The sequence below is a fragment of the Planococcus citri genome, chromosome 5 (genome assembly GCF_950023065.1).
Source record: "Planococcus citri chromosome 5, ihPlaCitr1.1, whole genome shotgun sequence".
In the NCBI taxonomy this organism is placed as follows: domain Eukaryota; kingdom Metazoa; phylum Arthropoda; class Insecta; order Hemiptera; family Pseudococcidae; genus Planococcus; species Planococcus citri.
In genome coordinates, this window is record NC_088681.1 from 37,954,165 (window position 1) to 37,966,781 (window position 12,617).

The window sequence follows — 12,617 nt, forward strand, 5'->3', positions numbered from 1 at the left end:
ATCATTTCTAGCTATTTTACTCGTTTGTATACCTTGTGTAATTTGTAGAATATTTTATGAAATTTTTCAACTTTGTTTTGCAAAAATGTTCAATGAAATGTGAAAATGCTGAAAGTATCAAAAAAAATTGTCAAAATTGTACAAAAATGATTTAAAATGTCGTAATAATTCGCATGCTATGAAAATTGGTGAAATTATGAAAAAAATGTTACGTAATTTTTTTCTCGATAGTGTTGACAATTTGCGGGGAAAATATTAATGAATACTTGTCCACAAAAATTTTCTCAATATTTTCAATAATTTTTGCATTAAAAAAAAAAAAATTGAAATGTTTTCATAAATTTTGGATTTTTAGAATTTGTAACAATCTTTTTATGAGATTCTTCGATATTTTTTTTCTCAATAAATTCTTGAAAGTGCTAACGCGGTTGTTTTCTTATTGATTTCGCAGGTGATCGTAAAACTAGAAGACAGAAACGACAACGCTCCGGAATTCGACTCGAATCCGATCCGATTATCTGTACCGGAGAACGCAGTAGTCGGAGCGCCGTTGTTCGCCGCCTACGCTCGTGATCGAGACTCGGGCCCTCGAGGCTCGGTCCGCTACTTCCTCTCATCCGGCGGCAGCTCTGGCTCCGGTTCGGCTTCATCTTCAGCCGCCGAAACGGGCTTCTTCGCTATCGATCCGGTAGCCGGATTGTTATCGTTGACTTCGCCGTTGGATTACGAAACTAGTCAAAGACACACGTTAGTGATAACCGCCTCGGACGAGGGTGAGCCGCAACTGCAAACCAATCTGACCGTTTTCCTCGAGGTACAAGATGTGAACGATAATTTTCCGGTGTTCGAGCAAACGGAATACTCGATCGTGGTATCGGAGTCGTTACCTAGTCATTCGCAGGTGAGTTGACCATCATCGTGCCAAATGAGAGAACCTTTTTTTCTTGGCGGGATTTACCTACTATTCAGTATATAAGTAGTGTAGTTTATTTTCCTTTCCTTTCCTTTCCTTTCCTTTCTCGTATATGCTTTTTACGATGTGAGGAGAATGTGGTATTTTTGATTTCTGTCGTTTCGGTAACGCCTTCTCTCCTATCTGGTCTACCTGACTTATTCACGCTTTTTAATTGCTTAATAGCGTTGCTAACGAGAATCTAATTTCCTTTTAGTGTGTACTATTGGTAAGGTATGGTTGTAGGTACTAGAGTACACTATAGCATTGGCATAGCATGGTATCAAGCAACCGTTGTAGTACGAGTAGTATCTTCGTTGTGGTTGTATAGGTAGAGGTATCCAATACCCATAGATGATTAACTTTACGAGGAATGCGTCAGGACTATTTAACCAATTCGTAATGTATACGATACGGACTCGTTTTATACGCTTACCTCGTTCACAAAGTCACGAAGTATTAATTTCGTGTACTGTACTAGTATGTGCATTGCATAGATGGTACCTAGACCTACCACCTACATGTGTACTCATTTTGCAAATTGTACGAATATTTATTCTCTCAAAACTCAAAAGGAAGGGAGAAGTGAAAAATTGGCAGCATTTAATATCTCGCAATGTGTTGACTCGTGGATCAGTTGATTGAGAGAACCGTACATTTTGCTTTGTGAATTACTCATATGTGAAACGTCCAGCTTTTTTGTATCCTTTATCAAAGCTACTCTTGCAGGAAAATTTTGAAATCTTGAAACTATGTATCTTGTGGTAAGAAGGTAGAAAATTTAACCATCCCCCCTCCTCATCCAATTATCTCTCATTTTGTGGATATTTTTCGTTGAATGGATAAATTTTATGTGAAATGTTCTGAAAGAGGATCTATTGAAATTTTTTTGGTTTTTCGACAAATCGAAATGTTAAACTTCAATGCTTTCAAGACAGGAAAATAATTATTCAGAATACTATATTTTTTTGGAGTGAAGAGGAAGAGGAGGAGAAAGGTGAACAATCGAATTCAGGAAACGGAAGTGAAGTGTTATCTTTGAAATTTTCAATATTTTTTGTTTTTTTTTTCAAGAGTAGGTACACTACACGCTGAAATTTGAAACCACAATTTCCAAGGACAACTAGCGTTCTACGAAGAAATTTAATCATGCCCTTTCCCATCACTTTTTTTGGGTGGGGGAGGGGAGGAGAAGAATATTTTGAAAACACCTTGTGAAAATCAATTTATTTTCAATTTTTTTTTTTTGGAAAGTTCATGAGAATGAATTTTCAATTTTTTTAAAGTTTTGTATCCAGCCAGTTAATTTGACGAAGTTTTGCAAAACTTTCTTATGAAATGCCCTCAATAAGAGACGATGAATATCAAGTCCTTCAAATGTGCACGTACCACCTCTCGATCACAGCTCGAAGTTTCAAACTCAAAATCTTACCTTTAAAAAAATCGCAATAGGGATTTGACAAGACAACTGTCGCGCTCTAGGAAATTGTAGTAAAAAACACCGGAACTAACGAAAGGTCCCGTTGTTATCAGCAAGGCGACACTAGCGCGGCGACCCTCTGTCAAGTTCCTATTGAAAAAAAGTGAGAATTTTCAAGTTTGAAATGAAAAGAAAATTAAAAATGTTAGAAAAATATCAAAATTGAAATGAGCAAATTTCTTCAAATAGATTAAAATCTTGAAAAATTGAAAAAGCTAAATTTTTGAAAAATTACAAACTTTAGGAGCGTTAAGAATTGAAAAAAATGAAATTTTTTGAAAAAAATCAAAATTTTAATTCGAAATATAAATTTCAAGAAAGTTTAAAACTTGGGTAAATGAGAAATTTTGAACAAATTAAAATTAAAAAATGAAATTTTGAGAAGAATACCCATTTATTTTGTGTGCTTTTTAACACTATCAAAGGTTTCACAGCGTTCAGTGTAGCCAGTTGAAAGTTTAGAAAAAACAACAATTCAACTTAATTTTGAAAAATTGGAATTTTGAATAAATAATTTAAATTTAAAAAAAAAAATCATTAAAATTTGGGAAGAAAAAGAAAAATCTTGAAAAAGTTTGTAATTAAGTAAAATGAAAATAAAAACAGTGCAAATTGATAATTTTGAACATTTTTGTTTTAAAAAAATCAAACATTGCAAAATAAAATTGAAAAAAACGAAATATTTTGAATTTTAATGGTTTTGAAATTGAATAAAAAGTAAGTACAGTACACACACACTGAATCCATTTCTGACTGATGATCAAAGTTATCTTTTTATTTTCAAAAACAACCTGAAAATTTTATGCAAATGTTGATTTCAAAAATAATCAAGAAGTTTGCTGCAAATGTGGGTAGCTGATACGTATATGTAACATTCTCTATCCTCCCCTCTCTGTAGTTTTGTTCCAGGAACTGGAAAAATTAGTCTTTTAAAGAAAAATACTCGTACCTTAAGAAAATGTGTTTTTTTGTAACTTCTATATAGAAATTATGAGGGATATTTTTTTTGTGAAATTGTTTTTTGTTCACTCAATGAGACTATTTTCACCCCCTCCCCACCCTCTCCTCTTTTCAACGATAGCGAAAAATGCAATTTTTCAGTTTGATTGTGCTTCTAAAAGGAAATTCTTTGAAACAAGGTGTTACTTTCGTTGCGTATTAGAGTAATTTTTTTGACCAGCAAAGGCAAACTCAAAAATTAAACGAAAATGTAGCTTTTTGAAAACGGAAATGTGTTTGAGAAACAAATGTTTACTTTTTGAATTTTTAGCGATTTTAATTCTGGCATAATGTTAGAAATCGATTCTTTTCATTCTGAATTGATCTTCAAAATTAAAATTTCACTTTATTGTAATACTTGACCCTCTTATGATTTTTATTTGATTATTTTTTCAAATTTGGAAGGAGGGCAAATTTTCAAAAATTGTCTAAGTAATTGATTCAGTTGTTGATTTTTTAAACTAAAATTTCTCTTCAGCACTTGGATAATTTTCTCAAATGGTTATGGAGGAGGAAGGGGAGGATCATGTAGAGCTAAAAATTTCAAAAAAATTATGCTATGCAAGTGTAGAGATCAAAAATATGTACCTACTTGCTGAATTCAAAAACTTAGGTTCAAATTTCTGCAAAACTGTGTTTTAATTATTAGAAATTTAAATTGAGATCAAAATTTTATTCATTTTCACATGATTTGGGATATCAGCAAAAAATTGTCATCGGATCTCTTCGGAGAAAAATTCACCATGTTCCTTTTTGAAAAAAAATCCCCAAATTTTACATTCCATAGATCTCTCATCGTGTTATTTTCATCTACTTACTCGAGATCGTCCAAAAATCACCCATCTGCCAATCGAATTCTCTCCACAAGTATGTAAAAGCCCACAGCAAACAATTTGACACTTTCACGCGAAGGTCGTCCCAATACCTAATTAATGTTCAGGCTATAGGTTGTTTGGGTGATGGCCGTGAATTTCCAAGTACAAAAGAAGGAACTCGAACTGCACACGGGCCAGACACACATAATACATACAACAATGATGGTTTTATCAAAAAGTAATTTTTAATAAGACACACACACTCGCTCGCACTCGCCCGAGCCGCATGTTAATTCTTCTCTTTATTCGATTGTTGAAAGATTAAAGAAAGAAGAAATGAGGCGCGCGAGATAGTACACCTTATACCGTTTGTGTGAGTGAGAAAACGTGAGGGGGACTTTCCTATATACTGCGGAGCTGCACTAACATCTCATAACGCTTATAGACGAAATTCTAACACGGAAGGGGGCCCCGACAACAGACCCCCAGGAGGATCACCGTAGGACGAACACAATCATAATGTTTTATTATACGTATAGTATGTACTCTGTATAGTCTTTCTGTATGTAGTTCGTCGATATACCCTTCTCTTCTCCTCTCATCTTATTTCTCTATCTATCTAGGTACACAGATAGATACGAGATACCTTTACCTTTACATATCTAACGTACCGGAGAAAGAAGGATGTTCTCATTGTGAACTTACTCGATTCGTAATTACCTAAACGACTCCTCTCATCCCTCTCACCCTCGATGCCTCTTCCAGCTTTGTATTCTCTTCTCGAATTCTCTCATACGCGTCCCCGCGCGTTGATTTGATTGATGATTGTCAAGGTTAAAAGACCATCTTACCGATGATTCGATGATGTACCCGAATCTGACACAGCATCACTCTATAGAGGTGCTAGAGTTCCAGTTATACGTGGTGTCCCGTTCAATGTGGGCTGGAAATTTCGGAATATGAAAACGAATTGAGAAAAGTCTCGTGCGAACGAAGATGTGCCTGTTTTGGAATTTCGAGGAGCCAGTTCTAAAATTTCAATTTAAAATTCGATTCTTTTTGTTCATTTCTTTTTTTGGTCCCTTCAGTGTTTGGTGTCCCTAAATCTGAAGAACGGTATCCAATAGGATGGGACACCCTGTATAAGTGAGTTACATTGCCCTGAAAAAAAAAGAAACCCTTTTCCGGAGCTCTTTAGAATTGTATTCGTCGGTCTCAGACTGAGCAAAGAATATTCGAATATTAATTACAAAGCGCCAGTTGATCCCATTTTTTTTTATCAGGTTGGGGAGAAATTAGGATACCTAAATACGAATTAATTAAATCGGAATTCGAAATTTTTTTTTGACCGATCGCGTGTTTCTCGAATGATTTTTCGTGTAATTATTCGTATTACGAGTATTAGAGCAGAAGTTGGAAATGGAATTATAAGAGAGGAAAATATAAAGGTTATAATTGTTCGTATAGGTATAAGGACGACCGGTTTATATCGTTTACGGAGTAAAAAAAGAGAATACGAAAAAAATAGAGAAACTCTTTGTAGTATATCAGGGAGAAAAAATTCCGTCTCGGATTATTATTTATAAAAATGAACTTAAAAAGAATCGTAATACTATATGCATATGGTAATTGAAGCAGCTAAATTAGAGACTACCGCACGTTCTTATATAGTATAAGGTACAAGAAGTTGAAAAAATTCTATACTGTTTCGAAGAAGAAAACAAAGAGAACACGTAATAATTCCCCTCGGTCGCCTAATTAAAGCAATTTAGTCCATGGTTGGTATATATCGACATGCATTTGTGTTTGCATTCTAGGATCTAGGTACTATAATTTCATCTAAATAAGTTTTTAAAAAAAACTCGAACCTATACGTATCTAGTATGTATGTAATGTAAAGTAATGTAATGTACTAGTTACATGCTGATGCACGCCTCATTAATCGAATGTCTTTGTTCTTATTCGCCCACAGATCCTGCAAGTAATCGCCGTCGATTTGGATACCGGTAACAATGCAAAAATATCCTACAGATTGGCCGAAGCTAAAACGGAAAATGGTCTACAAGATGATGAATCGTTCGGCGTGAGCTTGAACAGCGGATGGATCTATCTGAAGAAACAACTGGATCGCGAAACGACCAATGCTTACACGTTGAAAATTACCGCTTCCGATAACGGCACACCCAGAAATACGGCTACCGCCATGGTGCAGATTACCATATCCGATTATAACGATAATGATCCGCAATTCACAAGGGATCTGTACGAGTACGCCGTTGAAGAGAATAAACCTCGGGGGACTGTCTTCGGTATGGTCAAGGCGACTGATAAGGATGCTGAGAATAATGCCGCTGTGCGATATAGTCTGATACCGAGCAATTCCAGCTTCCAGATTAATCCGTTCACAGGTGAGATTAACACGATTTTATTAGCTATTTACATTTTTATGTGTACTGTGTGTGCGGTGTAATGTGGTAGCGCCTGATAATTGGTGGGGTGGCAACCTTGTTCACTCATCACTCTGGTGTGATATTCTTGTAAGATATGAATTTTTTTCAAATACTCAAGTATATGTTACACGTCTAAGAAAAAAAGGGCAGAGAGGGGAGGGTCAGTTCTGGAAATGTAGTTACATAAAAGGGCTAGAAATCAGTGCTCTAGACTTTGATATTTTTATTTTTTTAAAAATGAATAAATAAGAGCTGAACTATTTTCAAACAATTTGATTTCAGTATAAAAGGAAATCGTAATATGACAAATGAATGAAGTGTACCTGAAGTAATGATAGATATTTTGTTGGAAAATGAAATATTCCAGTTCTTTTCATGATACAAATAATTGACCCCCCCCCAAAAAAAATCAATTTTTTTCTTCAATTAAAAAACATACATTTTCTCAGGGATTACATTATTTTTTGATTTCACAGAATTTTTAATTGGCTGACCCCCTACTCGTTAGCATAATTAAGGTTAAAACTTTATTTTTTGAGGAAAAACTACCTATTCGTTTTCAAGGGTATGTTCCATAAAATTAGCTAAAAACAATATTTTCATTAGTGCAAAACAAGTGCGTAGAAATGGCCAATTATGGATCCGCGACTTCAATTTTCCAACTAAAAATGCGATTTTCGGTACTCGTGTTTTCAATTCGATATTTTGAAAGTACCTATACCGTCACTTTGGAAATTTTCCAACTAAAACCGTAGGTATTTTTCCAATTTGAACCGATTTTTTGCCTATTTCAGAGGTCAAGACTTCTCACCCTACACCTCTGCTCCATGTAGGCTCTAGTGCATCAAAATGGGTAATTTTGGAGATTTTAATTTTCCCATATGCCCTGATTTTTCCATACCATGTTGAATATAAAACAAAATTTATCAGTAGTCAGATTTGAATTTATTGCTCTTTTTTTGAAGCATTACAGACGAATTTCTAAAAAAATTCCACAGAATTCGATTTTCTCAAATTTTTCTGCAACTCTTTAATTTTTGGGAGTAAAATAAAATTATAGAGCCCATATGATTTTCACGTCCTAAGCTCGATTTTGAGCGTTTTTCGGACTAGTGATGTGGATTTAGGTTGATAAGTGAAGGCTTATGGTACAAAAACGATATTTTTTGATTTTTTTTTCTACTTATTTTCTAAACCTCCAAAATCAATTTTGAAATGTTGAATAATAAACTGTTGATTTTACGTACATTTTTGTTTGTACCTATTTTTCTTTCATTTTCTTGGCAATTTTCACGATTTTTTCGAAACATGAAAAATTCTTAAATGATCAAAACAATGTTTTCGGATCGCACTTTTCTACCTTGGGGTAAGATGGGAACTGGAAAGGGCTTTTTGATCAGATCTTTATTATTACTCACTATTTTTTGGATGCTACGAGTAAAATCACACTAATTTTCATTCTTTTCGCGATGATTTATAATATGAATTTTTTGAAATTCTTTTCCAAAAGTCTGCAATTTATCATGAAAAATTTGGTCAAAAATCAAATTTTGAAGACCACGTCCAATGTTCATGGGTAATCGCGAAAATAACGCATTTGATGGTAGGTAATTTAGCTCGAAGATTTCACATTTAGAGCTTCCTATCTCCCCCCTCCCCCTCCCTCTTCCCTCCCCTCTCTTCTGTTCACACAAAAATTCTGAGTTACATTCCCAAAAATTGTTTGACCGGGTTTCATTTCCAAAGAGCAATTTTCTTTTACACATTTTTCATAAATTCAGTGATTGCGATGTAGATTAAGAAGGAGGAGGGAGGGATGATGTTTATGGAATATAAGGGAGAAATGGAGAAATTACTTATTGTTAGGTACTAATACTTATTGCTACCGAGAAACCATCTCAAAATTTTTCCAAAAACACGCACAAAAAAAAAATCTTTCCTAAAAATTGAATGATATGTTTTTTAAAATTACATTTTGATTATTTTTTCAATCACTCAAATTACTTACGTATTTTTCGAAGAAAATTGAATGCGATTTCTAAAGATAAGATGTTCAGAAATTATTACGTCAATTTTTAAAAATTAGATTTCATGTCCAGATAACTTGAACCAACTCATCAAAAAGTTGTATTTTGAAAAAAAGATTGGAAGAAAATGGTGTAAAGTAGTAAAAAGTGATCATTTTTTATCCTGCAATTTTTTTTATGTTTGATGACAAAAAAAACTTCTCAACTAATGAACTCCGTTCAAGGTGAAATTTAGCTTACTTACTAAAAGAACATTATTAGAACTGAACTTTGAGCTAACGTAACATTAATGTATGTATTAAGTTTTTGCGAGAGGAGTTATCGAGGTAAAAATCTGAAAATTGTTTCATGTGACAAGATCAGCTTTTCCCTCCTTCCCTCCCTCCATCACTTCGGAATTTTCTTCTTTTTTTTCAAAAATGATCGCTAGAGAAAATTTTATATTCGAACCTGCCTCAATCGATCGAAAGGATCTCAAAGATGGTACATCCAGATTTATATGTGCTTAATCCCATTTTCACCCCATTTACAGCGTTTTTTTTTTTTTTTTTTTTTTTGGAAACTGGAGAATCTAAAAATTTTCTGGAGGCTTCAGAACTGTTCAAAATAATCACCAATCGACTTGCGGGAGGTTAAAATAGGGTACTAATCATATTTCAGCCTTTTTTGTCAATTTGATAAAATTTTGATTTTTTCATAAAAAAATGAATTAAATTTCAATTTTTGAAATTCCAAAAATTAAAAATGAATTTCAGCAAATCGATTAGTGAGACAGGGGGATGAATTGAAGATTGAGAGGGATGTTCAGACTTTTATTTTAAGATTTACTTTTTTGGTATCATTTTCAAAAATTTGCGAAAAATCGAAAAATCTGCGTTGGCAGCTCCGAATTTGATTTTTTTTTTCCGTGAGCCAAATTTCAATTTGATTGAAGTTGATGAGTTGTGATTCTCTGGTGAGAAGAGAGGAATCAATCAGGGAAGTTGGGTCAAGGTTATCAAATAAACGTTTTCTACCAAAAAATTTGGAGATGAGTTTATTTTCGGTGCAAATATCAGGTCATAGATTTTTTTCTGATCAGAAATTCCACTTGAAAATTTAATTATTGTTTTCTGTGAAAAACTTTTTAAAAAAAATATGCTCTTGGTTGATTGTTCACGTCATACTTGCCTACTCATTTATAGGCTTAAAAAAAATGCTGATTACGAGTAATACGATGCCAAAAGTTTTATCTCTTTTCTCTCCTTCATATTTCGTACTTCTCGTCTTGCACGAGTAGGTATCGAGCATGCGTTATTCTCACCCATCATCCTTCAACTTTTCCTTCGCCTTTTTCAAGTGCTGACTGTGGCAACCCGAAGTAAAGTAAATATCAGTTGCAGTCGCGATACATCGTTTGCATCACGAGCTATGTGCATCCTTTCCTTTCTGTCTCATTGAAGTTCAGTTCCCTCCGCACGTATGCGATGATACGGTTACGGAGTCCTCAATTCGTTGGCGATGTGTGTTTGTGGGATGGACGAGAGGACGTGAGGAGGAATATGAGATGGATTTTTCAATATTTGAGACTCGAGATCGATCATTAGAGAGATCACTGATCAAGTACACGGGGACGAAAAATTTCGAGAACACAAAGCGTGCGCGATTATCATCGTTAATTATTCGCTTTTCGGATACACTAGGGCTACGTGTGGAGAAGCTGCAGCGTGCTTAAAATAGTAAGAGGCCAAGTCGCCATCGTGATCGTGTAAAGATTCTTTTATCTTTGGCTTTATTAATCGATGTTATCGGATCGTTTGACGATTGTTAAGACTATAAGTACGAGTATACGGTACGACGACTTATAGGAAAAAGGCTCGATCTCGCAGCGAGGAGATTTAACCCGTTCGTATTTGTAATGAATCGACTGGAGCTGTAAAATGATCCATACACCATCTGGGAAGTTAATTACAATGACGTAACGGTACTCGTTTTTCTATTAGTTTTAATTTACCTGTATGTGTGCTTTGTCATCTGCATTTCTTATAGACGAGTGAGGATGAGGAGAAGCTCACTGGCGATGGCGATGGCGCTGTGCTATGCTGCTATGCTATGCTGTGCTGTTGCTAATCGCGTGAATTTTTATTGCTTTTTATTTTATCTACTCGTCGTATCTTTGGATAAATTTGTAAGGTTGCTTTTGACGACGGCGAGTAATTTTTCATCGGCGATGTACTCTATTTGTCATCACGTCTTAGGTGTGCTGGGATCTTCTCTAGACGCTAAAATAGAAGAAGAAATCTTGTGGGAATTTGTTCGGAAGTGTATTTTTTTCCCTTTTATATATGTATATTCTTTTTTCGTACGTGTGTTGCTTATAGTACGTTGGATCACCAAATGGACCCATGTTTAACTATCGATTTTTAGTAGAATAAATAATGAAAACATTAAAAAGCCATTATAGCTGGTAATATTAAAAGCTTAGATTGGATATGTGGTCGGAAAACGCCGCCGCGCCGCGGCCGCCGAACTAAAACCTGTGTAATGTGCTCTTCTGTAGTACTATTAGTAAATCCACTCTTCTCCCATCACCCATCTCTCATCGCTCTGTCTCTACACAGATGATCCCTTCTCGTCTCCGAGTAGGTACCTAAGTCTGTTGTGTTTTTCTTTCGTATGTCTGTCGGGTACTTCTCCCTATATACACACAAGCAAAATATATTATTTATCCTACACGTAAGATCTATTCATATTGTAGCATAAATTCGGACATACGTTGAGAAATTTCTCACATAGTCATAAGTACTCGTACATAGAGAAAAACCGCGATCTGAAATAACAAGAATATGATGAGGTGGTGGGTTAAAGGGAAAAGATTTTGATCGACGCTCTAATACAGCCATGACAGATCCAAACACCCGTGAAAAATGATGGAACGATTTATTCGCACCAGGTTTTGCTTTATAGTGTCGTAAAAGTTTTATTCGCTTTTATCATTTTCTAAGCGCGAAGAGATGGGTTAATTATAAAAATTGTAGGTACGCTGCGCTGGTTTGATTTTATTTAATAGCGAGAGCAGTGGCCAGGCCGAAGCCGAGGTTCGCGGTTCGCGATCATTGATTACACCTCACCAGCTCACACAAACAAGGTTTAATGCTCCTCCATACTCGTAGATTTTGTATTAGTGTTTTATGGAATTTACGAGCGTGTATATGGCGATGGCGAGAGTAGGTAAATGGTGGAAAAATTATCGATTATTGTATCGGATCGTATTACTCAGCCAGATATACTAAGGAATGCGATAATCGAATACTTACCAGGTAGTTTTTTTGATTCGTGCGCTGTTTGTGTTCCCCCTGGAGAAAAAGAGATGGTGTGAAGAAGATTTACTCGCTTATCGATTCGCGAATTTTTTTCTCTATTTATTTATTACCATCGAGGTTAGTTATATAGGTGCTAGACAAACTGCGCCAAGATATCTGCGAGATATATCTGTGTGGATATTTTGGTTGATTATTATACGAATAGGATGGATTTTTTTCTAAAGCGAGTGATGAGCGATTTAATCGATCAACTGGGTCAGGCTGTTTATCAGAGCGACTAAATATCTCAGATTTAATTCTAGTTGATCGATAAAGAAGATGAACTAATGGCAGAATTATTTCGAAATTGATTTGTGAAAATGAACGAGACAGTTAATCATAAAAATTATTGTACTTTGGTTAGTTAATTAGCTGATTTGATTTGATTGTGTTCGAAAAATTGTATTAAGGTGGATTTTTTTGTCAATCAAGTTGATCGAAAATCAGTAAACTGGCCTAAAAATCAATCAGGATCATCGAATTATTCAAATTGATCAAAGAAAATGACAGAAGTGCTGAAGAAGGGGGAATCGAGAGATTAAATCTAAAAAAA

General features: G+C 34.9%; 1 protein-coding gene across 1 annotated transcript in view; it reads left to right on the forward strand.

Moving 5' to 3' along the window:
* The window catches only part of ds (dachsous cadherin-related 1), a 183,109-nt gene that overhangs the window by 151,158 nt on the left and 19,334 nt on the right, over positions 1 to 12,617 (forward strand). The window contains exons 6-7 of the mRNA XM_065369076.1: positions 452 to 901; positions 6,219 to 6,654. Of these exons, the coding sequence (XP_065225148.1) occupies positions 452 to 901; positions 6,219 to 6,654 (886 nt within the window). The remainder of the gene's footprint in view (positions 1 to 451; positions 902 to 6,218; positions 6,655 to 12,617) is intronic.